Below are 14,356 nucleotides of genomic sequence, written 5' to 3' on the forward strand. Positions count from 1 at the left end.
CTGCTGGACTTGACGTGCAGTGTGGAGGACTGGGAGCAGAACAAGGTTGTCCATTCACTTCACCTCTTGTCTAACACCACTGCACACTCCGGGAAAGATGCTTCTGGTAGGATGATGGGGTCCCCAGAGCAGCCCAGAAAGGCCCGGCATTGAGGAAGGACTCCATTCAAGCGTCCTCACCTATTCACTGTGTCATTCACCCCCGACGCTCACTGAACACCTGTTACATGTCATGCACAAGAGTGGTTGCTGAACAATTCATACTTGTCTGACTTCTCTTCCTGAGCAAGAAGAGGGACCTGAAATTCCTTCCAGGCTGGGCTGCTCAGAGCCAGGGTTGGGGGTTAGGGTTGTGGGGCTGGTCCTCAGCTGTGGCAACAGGTTTAGGAAACCTGGAATCGATGCTCCACTTGAGGGTGACCAGGAAGATGGAGCGACCAGAGAGATCCGAATCAAGGAAGCACCTTGCTTGGAGCTGAGAGCAGCCGCAGGGCTCAGAGGTAGGCTGTGGGGTGGGTGAATGGCCAGGAGGACGCCCAGAGGCTCCCAGAGGAGCCCCGCAGGAAATCAGATAGTTACGAGGGAACAGCCAGGGGTGCTGGGTGGGCTTTGATGACGCTTATCAGCCCTAAAGAGTGAGCAGAGGACTTAAACATGGACTAGGAAAACAGTGACGGCTTTTTGCTGTATCACCGCTGTTCTCCTTAAAGGGAATGAGCAGAGGAAGGAGCAAAACCGAGGAATACTATAGACCAGGGCTTCCTTATTCTGCTAAAAAACACAAAACTTTATGTTTTTTCTAATGTGAAAGACAGTTAATTTTTTAATTTCTTCTTTTTAAATTTTTAATTAGAGGATAATCACTTTACAATATTATGATGCTTTTTGCCATACATCGACATGAATTGGCCACAGGTATACATATGTCCCCTCCCTCTTGAACCCCCCTTAAATCTCCCTCCCCATCCCACCCCTCTAGGTTGTCACAGAGCACTGGATGTGGGTTCCCTGAGGCATGCAGCAAACGTCCACTGGTTGTCTGTTTTACAGACAGTAATGTATTTGTTTCAATGCAATTCTCACAAATCACCCCATCCTCTCCTTCCCCCACTGTGTCCAAAAGTCTGTTCTTTATGTCTGAAAAACACGTAACCTTAAATTTACCATCCTATCCATTTTTAAGTGCATAGTTCAGTAGCATTAAGTATATTTTACATAGTTGGGCAAGAGATCCTAGAACTTTTTCATCTTGTAACACGGAAACTCTATTTTCACTAATCACTAAATCCCCAGGCCTTGGTAATAACTTTTCTATGTTCTATGTTTATGGTTTTTGACTATTTTAGATACCTCATGTGGATAGAATTATAGTATTTGTCCTTTTCCTCAGCCCTTAAAAAATATCTGTGTCTCAGCACTGTTTACAGGCGGGAGAACCTCCAGTGGGTAGCATCTCCGATTATACACACAGACCCCAGGGGAGAGCAAAGGGAAGGAATGATGGCAGCAAAGGCTCACACAGCCAAATCTTGGGTGGGGATGCACAGAGTTAGAGAAAGTTCCAGAAATCCCGATGGTCCCCTCAGACCATGCCCCCCCGTTACGACTCACTGCTATGGAGAAAAGACGTTCCCCGAAGCATCAGAGGCAGAGCAGCAGCCAGTCACATTTATTGAGCACTCATGGTGTACAGAATACTGGGCAGAAGATGAAAGAAATACAGTCGCAATTCAACAGCTATTGTCGCTCACCTCAGGATTACGTTTTAGGTGAATGGAGAAGATACCTGTTAAGCACGCACGAACAAGTATAACCGACATCTAGTCACAAGCATGGCTTATTCACCACCACAAGTTATTATGAGAATTTACCCAGTAACTAGGGCACAAGAAGCCACTGAGATGCATGCATGAGGTAAAGATCAAAGTTACAAAGCTCAAACTTACCACTCTGGTGAGGAGTGAAAGCTACTAGAAGACACGAGAAAACACCAGAAACTTGGTGAATCTATTTTCTTAACTCTATTAAGTCACTTTATTTCAAATTTAAGAATTCAGTTTAGCATGAAATAAAGGCAATTGACTCAACTAAGTACTAGAATAGCTTTATGTTAAAAACAATTTTTTTCTGGAAGTAAAATCAGCCTGTTGATAGTACCATTTCCAAAGGTCAGGCACAGATTCTGAAAGTTAATGGCATTTTTCTTATTTTTAAAAATAACTTCCATTATGTGAAAGACTTTCCAATAAATTTAGTGAACTGAGGCATTTTATTGCTCTATTTTTGGGAAATCTTGTTTATGTTCTTACGTGCTTTTAAAGTTAATTTAAAGTAGAGTTGCCAGATAAAACACAAGATGTATTTTAGGGTATGAGACATACTCATACTAAAAAAAATTATTAGTTGTTTATTTGAAATTAGAATTTAACTGGACATCCTGTATTTTATTTGCTAAATCTGGTGACCCTATTTTTAGCTTAAGTTACCTTTGGAATTTCCAGAGGTTTCCAATAAGGGTAGGGGGAGCAGGGAGGCTAATTAACCTTCATTTATATGCTAACACTGTCAGACGGGAAGTCTTCTTCTTCTGGCAGGAAAATTGTAGGTTCTGCGGGATTCACTCAAATATTGGAGACATCTTTTATCATTACTATTTTAGCAGTGCACATTTTAGTCAGTTGAATTTTCACCTGGAAATTCTTGACAGAGATGACTGGTTTGAAGTATGAAAGTAAGATTGCCATCTGAGAAGTAGAAAAATTAACATCTGTCTTGGAAAGTCCCCTATAAAAAATGTTCACATCCTCAATAATTTCTTCTGTTAGCACACTATCCTCTCTACCCTGTTTGACAAAAACACAACAAAGGCAACACTCACATCTTGTTAAATATACCACATCCCTTCCCCTATTCATGATCACTTCCTGCCACTCTCTGTACTACCCCCCATATAGATTTTTTTTTTTTTTTTTTTTTGATAATAGAAAAATCACTAGCCCTTGTGCACCACAAAGAGTGTCTGTCACGTGTGGATCAATGGGTGGTCATGGACCCCCACAAACAGGAAAAAGAAAAGCTCACCTCTCAGATGCTTGGAAGCAAGAAAACTATGAAAGACAGGGTGAGAGACAGACAGACAGACAGAGACAGAGGGAGGAAGGGCAAGAGAGAGAGGGAAGGAAAGAGGCTGTTAGATTGGACTGACACATGCAGTTTTAGAAATGCACTTCCTGGCATCTAAGTGTATAGCTCATGTCTTATTTTAAGTTAGGATTTCTACACTGGAGAAGAGAAATTTCAACACCAATTTTTCAAAGAAAAAGAGTTCACGTGAAACTTCAACTGTGGTACAGGAATGTAGAATGATAATACTTTCTCAATCGCAACCTCCATCCACTACTCTTTTTTTTTAAACACACCAAAGAGTATACTTATATGTAAAGAGCATACAGCTCTGTCCATGTTTCACACACACATAAAATTACTACAAATATTAACAAACACATAGACTGTATCTAAAGGCATAGACGGCTTGGACTATCTGTTAGTTGAGTCCAAGTACGCCACTTTTAATTCTGGGCCCAACTCCCGAGTTTCCAGCTTGACCAGGTACACATACATTATAGCTCTCCTTTGTATTTGGAGGTCTTTCCAGAAAGGAGGATGAGCATGAGAAATAAAGTTGAGGCAAAGCAGCCATGGGGTTTAACATCACCATGAAAAGGTGGAGTTAAGCAATATATATTATTAGACTTGAAAAATATTTATTGGAGCCTCCTGGCATTCAACATCCCTTATGCTAAGACAGTTACCTGCTGCATGCTCTTTTCAGAAATATAAGTTCCAAATTCCATCCTTTAGACAATGTTCCATATGCTGTTCTGATGACGATATCAACTGATGTCTCTGAATGTCCTTGACTGACCTCAAGAAGAACAGGTCGGGCTGTTTTCTTACTACAGAAAATGGCCAGAAGAGGGTTTGCTCCCTGTTCCCGCATGCGGTCATGGTGAGGTGGGTGGTTACAGAATGTTCCTGAAAGATGGCTGGACTCTTGAGGTGCAAAGCGGCCTCCACGATCCCACGTCAGCAGAAGCAGCAGAACACAGACGGGTGTCACTAAGAGGAGTTAAGAGCCCGCCTTGGGTGTTCTAGAACCTTCTAAAGCTCGGTAGGGTCCAGATCCCCTTTGAACACGCGCCTAGCAATTGCATGTGCAGCAGAGCCCTGCTGAACGCCTGTCCTTGGCCTGCTGAGGTTTTCTGATGGTGACTCTTACTGAAAACGTCCTGCCTGGGGCCCCAGCCACCGCGCCACCCTCGGCGCGTTCCCCTGGAACCCAGCGGAAGGGTGCCGGGCGGAGGAGGAATGGTTCCCGCTGGGAGCGGCGCCTTGCTTCACTCCCTGCCTCCCCCTGCTGCTTGCTTCTTTCCCCGCTCTCGGCTGCCTCCCGGGTCCCTGCCTCCACGCGTCCTCCCCGGCGGCCGGGGCGCGCTCAGGGCGGCGGCGCCGAGGCGCGCGCGTGGCTGTAGGAGCATTTGGACAGAGACGCCCGCGTGCTGCCGCTCTCCACCTCGTCCCCCACGTCCCCTCGCGCCCCCGGGGGGCCGGGGTTGGGGCAGCAGGGGAACGTGGCCAGGAAGCCCAGGCGGAACCTCTTGTTCATGAAGCAGTAGATGATGGGGTTGACGCAGGACGAGGTGTAGGACAGCAGGAGGATGAAGGAGATGGGGGTCCCCGAGAGGCGGCGCTCGGCGGAGGCGGTGTCAAAGGCCCGCCAGGCGTTGGCGCTGAAGATGGGCATCCAGCACAGGAAGAAGAGGGCCACGATGACCATCAGCATGCGGATGACACGCTTCTTGGCCACGAGGTGGGCCGCGGGGCTGCTGCTCCTGATGCGGTGGACCCTGCGGCCGCTGCCGGAGGACAGCTGCCGCAGCTCCATCGTCCCCGGGTGCTGGGGTCGCTGCAGGTAGCAGCCGTCGCTGTCCTCATACCTGCCGCTGCTGCCCGAGCTCGGTTTTCTTTCTGGGTGGGCAAGCCACATCACTTATTTTGGGCGATGGGTCATGCCAGACAGAGGGCATGGAATCCCTGCCCCCTCCGTCCAGGGGCTAAACCAAACTTGAACTGTATTACTCGACGGGCCACCTCGGGCCTGCTCTAACATGGGTAGGTATTGCTCTATACTACTCCTTTCCTTCAAATGAAATGCTACTTAAAACTAATTAAAAAATGAGTAGTATAGAGTATGCATAATTTAAAATAGTAAAATAATGTTTTATGTGTGTAGACTGTAAGGATAAAAATTTGTTAAAGAATGAATATTCACACTCTTCTTCCAGCTCCTCAAGGCGGGGAGTTTTCTGCTTACCTGGGGAACCTCCAGTTTGCTTTTACTGCATAATGAGCAAAAATCAACAGAAGCCAGGGAAAATCCTAGGTGTATGTGTGGTAAAGAGCTGAGCAGAAGGATGGAGTGAGAGGGTGGTGAGTGATGTAAACAAAGGTGTGGGTAAGTTGCAGTGAAGAGTGGGCTGTAATGAAAGGGAGGGATGGGGGGTGGGCTTCCCTGGTGGTTCAGTGGTAAAGAATCCACCTACCAATGAAGGAGACATGAGTTTGATCCCTGATCAGGGAAGATCCCACATGCTGCAGGCACTACAACTGTTGATCTTGTGCTCTAGAATCCAGGAGCGCAAAGACTGAGCCCATGTACCGCAACTGCTGAAGACCTAGAGCCCCAGAGCCTGTCCTCCACAAGAGAAGCCGCCACAATGAGAAGCCCACATACAGCAGCTGGAGAGTAGCCCCTGCTCTCTGCAACTAGAGAAGAGCCTGCACCGCAGTGAAGACCAGCACAGCCCAAAAAAAGAACATGCAGGTCCAAACATTAAAAAAGGGAGGAGCAGGGAGATGTGAGGTTCCATGGCAGCTATATGGGGAGTGAAGGGTGGGAGTGAAGGCGGAAAGAGAGGATGGCACCTGGGATGACAATTTGCTTTGTTTGCACAGGGGGTCCATTTGAATGCAATATCACAGAGACCCTGAACCTATGGGCTCTGAGCTTGTAATTGGGCAATGGATATAGTATCTCATTTTATTCCATTTAGTACCCTTTTGGGAGAAATACTTTCTTCTTTTTACAGGAGACAGAGACACTGAGTCTCATGACCATGCCTTCCGACACAGAGTCTCCTAAGAATACTTTTGAAAAGTATTTTGAAATACTTTTGAAAAGTAATTTCAAAAGTATATACTCTGGATATATCTAAGTTTTAGAAAACAAGGCTTGTGTAATCTTTTGGCATAAACCAACAGATAAAAGATAGTTACCTCGAGCAGACTTCTTCTGGCTAGCATCAAATTTTATTCCTTGGTAAAGTTCCAAAGAGATTAATCCATATGCCACCATCATCACAATTCCAGGAATAAGAAAGAGGATGAGTAACAGGAATGTGTGCCTAATAAAATAAAAAGCAATCCAATAACCAGCAACTCCAGCATTTCAAACTAAGATGAGATGGAATAAACATAGTTCATCTCCATTTTAATGAGTTGGAGCAAACACATTAATTACCAGTATTTAATATCTTTGGAAATTCCATGTCTGGAGGTTCAGTCATTAGAAAATGTTTACTTCTTTTCTCCCAGATAAAGTCTCTTATGAAGGACTAGTTAGATTGGAAAAGTTTTGTGTAAGTCTGTGCCTGAAACAAGTTTACATTTAAAACTAATGAGAGCTTTAAAAAAAAAAACAAGCCATTGAGAGTATGTTAATACCTCAATAAAGCTGTTACTGAAATAACAATAATAAAATTATAAGAGTTTATATTCATTGATGACTTGTTAAATTATTAAATTTTAATATAGTACATATAATACTATATTTAATTTCCATAATAATTTTTGAAGTAGATACTATTAACCTAATACCCATTTTATAGATAAGGAAACAGGCAGAATAAATAATTTGTCCAAAGTCATGCAGCTAGTGGCAAAGACGGGATCTGAACTCAAGCATATGATTCTAGATGTTATGCTCTTAAGCATCACAATATATTAATACCATTTGTTGACTTTATAGCACCAGAATCATCAAGTGCATAGGTGGCAATGCTGGAAAACCTTGGTTTTGCAAAATAAAGTATTCTGGCTGTTTCAACCCATTAGGCAACGTGGCAAACTCATTCTAGTGCCTGGGGGGCCAGAGTTATGCTTTCTCTAAACATGTTTGATTCCTGAAGAACTGCAGCCTCCTTCTTCTTGAGTCTGGCCCCTAAATCACTTTTGCAGTCTGGCATGTGTAAGGTTACACAATTAGGCCATAAAATTGTCAGAGACTCACAGTGGCTGAGCCATTTCTCATTTCAATTGGACATGTTTTGATAAGATTTCTTTTCAAGTCTTGGAAATGTCCCTCATCTGCAACATAGTTCTCTGAGTGTGTGTGTATCTTGCTTGAAATGAAAAAAAAGAAGGCAAAGAAGGCGGAGATTATCTTGGTTTTGAGCCATTTTTGAATGTCTAGCCCTCTGCTTCTAAAACATGCTGGGAATTAGTAAACATAATGCCCTGCATTTGCGTAGCCTTTTTGAATATATTTAATGACGTTTTCATAAACATTCTCTCATTTGAATCTCACATCCATCTAGTGATGTAGATAAAAAGGTATCTTTATTCTTAAATCTTTGTGTAAGGAACTTGAATGTCAAGGAAGTTATATAAACTTGTCCAGCATCACCTGCTAGTGAGCAAAGAAACAGGTAGCACAACTTCGCATTTGTATTCCTAGTAAAGTGTTCTGTGTAAGTACCACCACTGCAACTCTAAGAAAAATCACACGGGTTTTGGGGTTTTGGACTCCTCGGTTCTATCTCCAGTTTTTGGGAAACCAGAGCTCTTCCACTGTCTCAGCCAAAATCCCCACTAGACTATCCAGAAGCACACTGCATAGTGGTTAAGCCCAGATGCTCCGTCATCTCTTCTAGGTTTGGGAACTTGAGCAACTTAACCTCTCCATGTCTCAGTTTCTTCATCTGTAAAATGGGGACAGTGATAGCACCCACCCTCTGAGGTTTTGAGAGGATTCGTTGATTTTAATACAGGTATGGCATTTCAAATACAACTTTCAAAGTGTTCGCTCTCACTATTATTCTAGAAAGAGGTTAAGACAAATCTTCTCAAAAAAGTCTCCAGGAAACTGATCCTGCAGACACTGGACAATACATTGCAGTTTTTATTAAAACTGAACGATTCTATCAAGTTAGAGTAAACAAATAAACCCAGGCAGCCTTACCAGGACTGCTGCATGACGTCACTTGGCAGTAGAAAGCGGCACATATTTGCGGTCTGGTTGTTATTTTTGGTAAAAGGCACCAAGTTGCTATAAATTGGGTATGGAGTCATGATGGTGAAGGAGAGGCACCAGGTGGCGGCAATCACCTTCAAAGCATGGGACTTCGTTTGCCAGACTCGGGACTGTAAGGGTTTGCAAATTGCACCATATCTCTCCAGTGATATGGCGACCAGATTAAAGGTGGAGACACTCACAGAGGTGCCTGGGAAAGGAACAAAGAAGCTGGTGATGTCAGCTCTGAAATCCGAAGTTTATTTGCACATGAGCTTAAGCTTACCTGATCTGTAGAGGTTTGATAGATAGTAAAGGAAAATATTCAGAAGGTAAAGAAATACTGTGTATATATATTTTTAAAAAATGATTTATTCCCAGCTTTGTTCCCAAAAGGATTTGAGGCAGTTCAAGCAATGTGTTTTCAAATACATTGTATTGCCAATGTATTTTAGATAAGTTTATTGAACTTTGATTACGACCTAGCTCTTTCTTAGGCTGAAGGTGCTTATTAATTAATAACCAAGTGGATGAACTATGTTCCTACCCTACAGAAGAGGTTTCTGAGTGACCTGTAGAACAACTTTAGTTTTGAGCATGATCTGCATAAAGTTGACCTTTTAATCCAATATTCTCAAGGACAGTGACTCCAAAAATTCAGTGGGGTCTGAGATGGGAGTATTAAGACTCTTCCTGAAAATTTCTAGTACACAGACTGTTTTTGAGTGAAGCAGTCTAAATTTCAAAATAGAGTGTTGAAAAAATACCTAATGAAAAAGGATGAAGGGGAAAAATCCCCATATTGTAACTAATGTTTTTCTCAGTGTAGGAGGAATGGGGTCTTCTTTCTAATTCTTTTTGCTTTTCTGTGTTTTGTAGAAGGATCATTCATCAAACATTCATCATCAGTGAGAAAGACATCAAAACACCTTATCTAAAAGGAAATCAACGCTGAATATTCATTGGAAGGACTGATGCTGAAGCTGAAGCTCCAATATTTTGGCCACCTGATGCAAAGAGCCAACTCACTGGAAAAGACCCTGATGCTGGGAAAAATCAAGGGCAGGAGAAGGGGATGACAGAGGATGAGATGGTTGGATGGCATCACTGAATCAATGGACATGCCTTTGAGCAAACTCTAGGAGTCAGTGAAGGACAGAGAAGCCTGGTGTGCTACAGTCCACGGGGTCACAAAGAGTCAGACATAACTGAGCAACTGAACAACAACAAAAGGATATATTTACAGCATCGTCAAAAAACTTAATTTTACTTAATTTTTGTATTTTGTGTGCATATATACTGATTATAATGTCTTACCCCTGTAAGATTCCCTTTAATTCTTCATCCATAAATTCAGCTGATTCTTCTCTTATCTCTTACCATGATTTCTTAAACCTTCAAATCAACCCAAATTTGGGAGAAGTTCTTAGCCTGGGGCCTTTTGTGAAACTATGTATAAAAATATCCTTTTTCTAGGGAGAATATCCGTAGTGTTCCTCAGAGACTTAAAGGAATCTAGAACCCCAAAACCATAGCTAAGAACTCAGGTTCAGAGATAGGATTTGCTGTTTTACAGGAATTTACCCTAAGGAGTTGACATTTGGATTAGAGAATACAGCCCCAAACTCCTCAGAGTGAAATCTATTATTGTTGTTCACTGTCTTAGTCGTGTCCAATTCTGCAGCACACCAGGCTTCTCTGTCCTTCACCATCTCTTGGAGTTTGCACAAACTCACGTCCACTGAGTCGGTGGTGCCATCCGACCATCTCATCCTCCGTTGAACCCCTTCTCGTCCTGCCTTCAATCTTTCCCAGCATCAGAGTCTGAGTCAGCTCTTCCCATCAGGTGAGCAAAGTTTTGGAGCATCAGCTTCAGCGTCAGTCTTTCCGATGAATGTTCAGGATTGATTTCCTTTAGGATTGACTGGTTTGCTCTCCTTGCAGTCCAAAGGACTCTCAAGAATCTTCTCCAACACCACAGTTCAAAAGTATCAATTCCTCGGTGCTCAGCCTTATAATGGGTCATTATAAACCCATCATCAGGCAAGCACTTTTTTTTTTGCTGTGTGCATGGGTGCTCAGTCACTTCAGTCGTGTTCGACTCTTTGGGACTGTATGGACTGTAGCCTGGCAGGCTTCTCTGACTACGGGATTCTCCAGGCAAGAATACTGCAGTGAATTGCCATGCCCTTCTCCAGGGGATGTTCCCAACCCAGGGATCAAGCCTATATCTTCTGTGTCTCCTGCATTGCAGGCAGTTTCTTTACCCGTTGAGCCACCTGGGAAGCCCTTTTGGCTATGTATTAGGAATTTAATGCGTGTTAACTGTTAGGAACATGAAATTAAGGGAGGAATTGAAATGACTGGAATCAGGAATCCAACAAAACCATTATGGTATTGCAAACACTTTTAGAATTATCTTGCTTTTCATTTTCTAGAACAGTCTGTACTGGGTATTTTCAGAAAGACTGTTAAGGCTCCTAGCTCAGACCCCAGCTATTTTAAAACATTTTTTTTATTGAGGTGAAATTCATATAACATAAAATTAATCATTTTAAAGTGAACAACTCTGCGGCATTTAGCACATTTATGTTGTGCAACTACACAAGGGCTCATTTTTAATCTCCTTTCATAAACCCTGGTTAAAATGATTAAATATTGCCGTAGGATATATCCAGACAGGCCTTGAAAGCCCGAGGCACTGTGAGATGTTGGTTATTATTATTGCATCATTGTTTAACAATGATCCTTTTCATTTGTGAGTCCATTTTTCTCTTTAGAGTACTTGGACCCAGATTGACACTTTCTCGGTTATTTGTCCATGGCATGTAGCTCAGTCACTCATCATCGTTTTGTTAGCGCTGGATCCTACTTCCTCAGTTGGAAGAAATAAAGGCTTTTAAAGCTTTCTGGTCACAGATAGCTGCCCTAGGCGGCTCAGCTCTGCATATTTTGCAGGGCTTAGGTCGGAACAACCAACTCCTTCATTTCCCGCCTCTTCTCCTCCTCCCCCAACCAGCTCTCAGAATGGGCAAGGGATGAGGCATTTTGGCAGGCAGAGGGGACCAAGAGAAATGTCTTGTTTCAGCCTCAGATGAGCCACAGCAGTTGGCAAAAACGAGGCTGTGTATTCACTCACTATTGTAGTGGCCACCAATTGGGGTTCAAGTCAGCTCTGTGGCTTACCACCTGTGTGTCCCTGGGCACATTATTAACCTCTCTATGCCTCTGTTCCCCTCTCAGTGAGACAGGGAAGAATAACTGTGTATACATCATAGAGTGGCTGTGAGATAAAATATGATCACGGAAGTAAAAACTTAAAACATTTAGTAGAACATCTGGTACTCAAAAAAAAAAAAAATGTACTCAAAGACATTAGCTCTTGTGATTTTTCATCATCACCATCATTCTGATTGGCAAAGGCAGCGAGCTGCATATCTCAGTCAATCAGGGTCAGCTTATCCACCCAGGCAGTGGGAGCAAATTCAACTTGTTGTCTAGTGGCAGAGGTTCTCTCTCTCTTTCTGCCTAAGATGTTCCCGGCCCCTGTGAAAAGAGGCTGGAAAGTGAATCCTGAGAAGGGAATCTAGACCCCTGGTGAAACTGGTGTTTTAATAAGCCTGTTCCCTATAAGAGCCAGAAGGGCAGCAGAAAAAGCCCTCTTCCGGCAGCCTGGCCATTCCAAAAGCCATGCCTTGGGTTGGGTAGAGCTCAGAGTACAATCAGTGACTTCCAAGAAGGCACAGATCAGCTTGAATCTGTCTGTCTTTCTAACAGAAGCAAACAAAACCAGTGTCTTCTGTAGTTTCTGACCAAGTTATTCCACTTTGAGGGACTGATCCCCTGACTGGGGAGTGACTTCTCGAGAATTTCGAGGACGGACCCTCCCATAGAACCAGCTCCTCTGTCCTTGATCGCAGCCCCATGCAGTCAGATGTTCTGTTCTGTACACCCATCAGGGCTTCTCTGTGGAGGCTCTCAGGGGTTAAGGAAGGTCTGGGACTGAGTTTCCCTGATTTAGGGTGAAACTCCAGAAATAGGCACCAGCCACAACTCACCCATGAAGTAGGTGGTGGTCTTGCAAACAGCGCTCCCGAAGATGAAATCCTTGAGCAGGTTGGGGATGAGGTTGAATGGCATGCAGAAGAGACAGAGCATGAGGTCGCTGACAGCCAGGGAAAGGAGGAAAATGTTGGTCACCGTTCTCATCCTCTTGTTCCTAATCAGCACCGTAATGACCAGCGTGTTTCCCAGCACGCTGAGCAGGAATATCAAGGAGTATAACAGAATCTGCACGGCCGGCTGCCACTCTGCAAGGAGGAACCCGGACGAGCCGGAGAGATGGAGGTGATGAGGGCAGAATGTTAAAACCCCGGCACACCAAGTGAACACTTATTTCCTGCCGGTTTGTATTTTCAGGGGTGTGCCTTGCCGACCCCAGCTCTCCCCATACTGACGATATTTTGCAGAAACAAAATGAGGAGAGCACAGAGTGATTTAGTTGCTTCTGAAAGGCTGGTCTGTTAAAGGACCGCGCACTCGGGGAACCACTTTTTCTTAAGAACAAAGCTCCTCCAGTGATTTGCTTTCTTCCCTAGCTGCTAAGCATTATTTCGGTTTAATCACTTCTTCACACCGATTTCCCCCAAGGAAAGGCGACAGCTAGATTGTGACAGCACCTTTTCTGTGATGCTGGTAAGTTCCAGCTTTTACACTTGTACTCCCTCTGGCTCGACTTCAGGTCCTCCTCCCACTGCTTTTGTGCCCCCCAAGTCCTACACATTAATCCCAACTCTCCCATGGGGAACAATAAGAGCACTGGACTCAGTTCTGCTTTTAGATCTCTTACCCAAACTTCTGAACTGATGACTTTATCCAGCCTCGTCTCACGAGGACTGTGTTCTATTTTCACAGTCAGCCTTGCCTTTGCTGATTTTTTCCACAAACTTAAGGTTTTCTGAATTCAGATAACAGCCTCTGACACCTACCTTTGGAAGGATGGGGCTGATCCAAGCAGAAAAGCGTCTCATTTTCGATCCCCAGTTCACAGGGGGGAGTCAGGTTGCTTTCATTCATGAGAAGGCTGTCAATCACATCCATGCTTGCCTGCTGCTTTCCACCAAGTGTTGGCAAGCTGCTGAACGGCTCACTCTCGGCTCAGGCTCATTCCTCTAATGACTGACCGGAGAGTCTCCCAAATGCAACCTGCTGGGTAGAGGCAGGAGGGTAGGGGGAGTGAGTGCCAGGTGTGGGCTCCTGCGGCCATTCTTAAAGGCGACTGGAGTTCAGCACGCTCAGGCCAGCTGGGCAGGCATTTGCACTCCTGTCTTGGAAAGAGCAGCTGATGCGAGCCAAGCCCGCTCCACCTTCCAGGCCCACCCCATTCCTGGGCCAGCCGTAGGGCCCTGAGCACAGGCAGACTGATTGCGAGTTAACCCTTCCCGAGTGTTGCTGCTTTTCTGCACACATACACACACACACAGGTGGACACACATGTACAGGGGCGCAGTACCTCTCTCCTCTGTGTAGGAACCTGTCACCATCCCGGACATAGGCAGAATAAAGCTCAAGCTGGCTGTGTGAGACAGGAGCGATCAACTCAGCAACAGACAGCGACATGCAGAGCATCAGGACCGGAGGACACGGAGGGACTGTGTTTCTACCTCCTTAGATAAAAGCAATTAGTGCCTTTTAGCTTTGGAGCCATGCCCAGCCATGTGTGTGGATATCACTGCTGGATGGTTGTTAAGCTGTTGCCAACCACAGGGTTATTTCTTGTGGTCTCTGCCCCTGGTAACTGAAAGGAGGGGGGTGCCCTGACTGTAGGTGCTCGGATCCTTATTATAGAAAACACTTAGTAAGATTTTCCATTCATTCGTTTACGCATTCGTCCATTCATTCAGCACATGTTCATTGAGAGCCTACTGCTTACCAGGTGCTTCTCTAAACACATAAGCAAATAATGAGTAAGATCATTTCAGATGTGTAAAGCACCACAGAGGAAGT

At 44.3% G+C, this 14,356-nt stretch overlaps 1 protein-coding gene across 1 annotated transcript; it reads right to left on the reverse strand.

Annotated features, from left to right (window-relative positions):
- Positions 1 to 4,495: 4,495 nt before the first annotated feature.
- CCKAR (cholecystokinin A receptor) lies at positions 4,496 to 13,494 on the reverse strand. Its single transcript, XM_065907494.1, has 5 exons — positions 13,339 to 13,494; positions 12,409 to 12,660; positions 8,300 to 8,561; positions 6,337 to 6,464; positions 4,496 to 5,028 (listed from the first exon to the last, which is right to left on the reverse strand). The coding sequence occupies exons 1-5, from the start codon at positions 13,448 to 13,450 to the stop codon at positions 4,496 to 4,498; spliced, it is 1,287 nt and encodes a 428-aa protein (XP_065763566.1). The 5' UTR covers positions 13,451 to 13,494.
- Positions 13,495 to 14,356: the final 862 nt, after the last annotated feature.

The sequence above is a fragment of the Muntiacus reevesi genome, chromosome 16 (genome assembly GCF_963930625.1).
Source record: "Muntiacus reevesi chromosome 16, mMunRee1.1, whole genome shotgun sequence".
Lineage (NCBI taxonomy): Eukaryota > Metazoa > Chordata > Mammalia > Artiodactyla > Cervidae > Muntiacus > Muntiacus reevesi.

Excerpts from the sequence above, each read along its gene's own strand:
- CCKAR (XM_065907494.1), bottom strand. The coding sequence starts at position 13,450 with ATGGATGTGATTGACAGCCTTCTCATGAATGAAAGCAACCTGACTCCC. Across the intron at positions 12,661-13,338 it reads TCAGCCCCATCCTTCCAAAG|AGTGGCAGCCGGCCGTGCAG; the intron begins GTAGGTGTCAGA and ends TCCTCCTTGCAG. Across the intron at positions 6,465-8,299 it reads GACGTCATGCAGCAGTCCTG|GCACACATTCCTGTTACTCA; the intron begins GTAAGGCTGCCT and ends TTATTTTATTAG.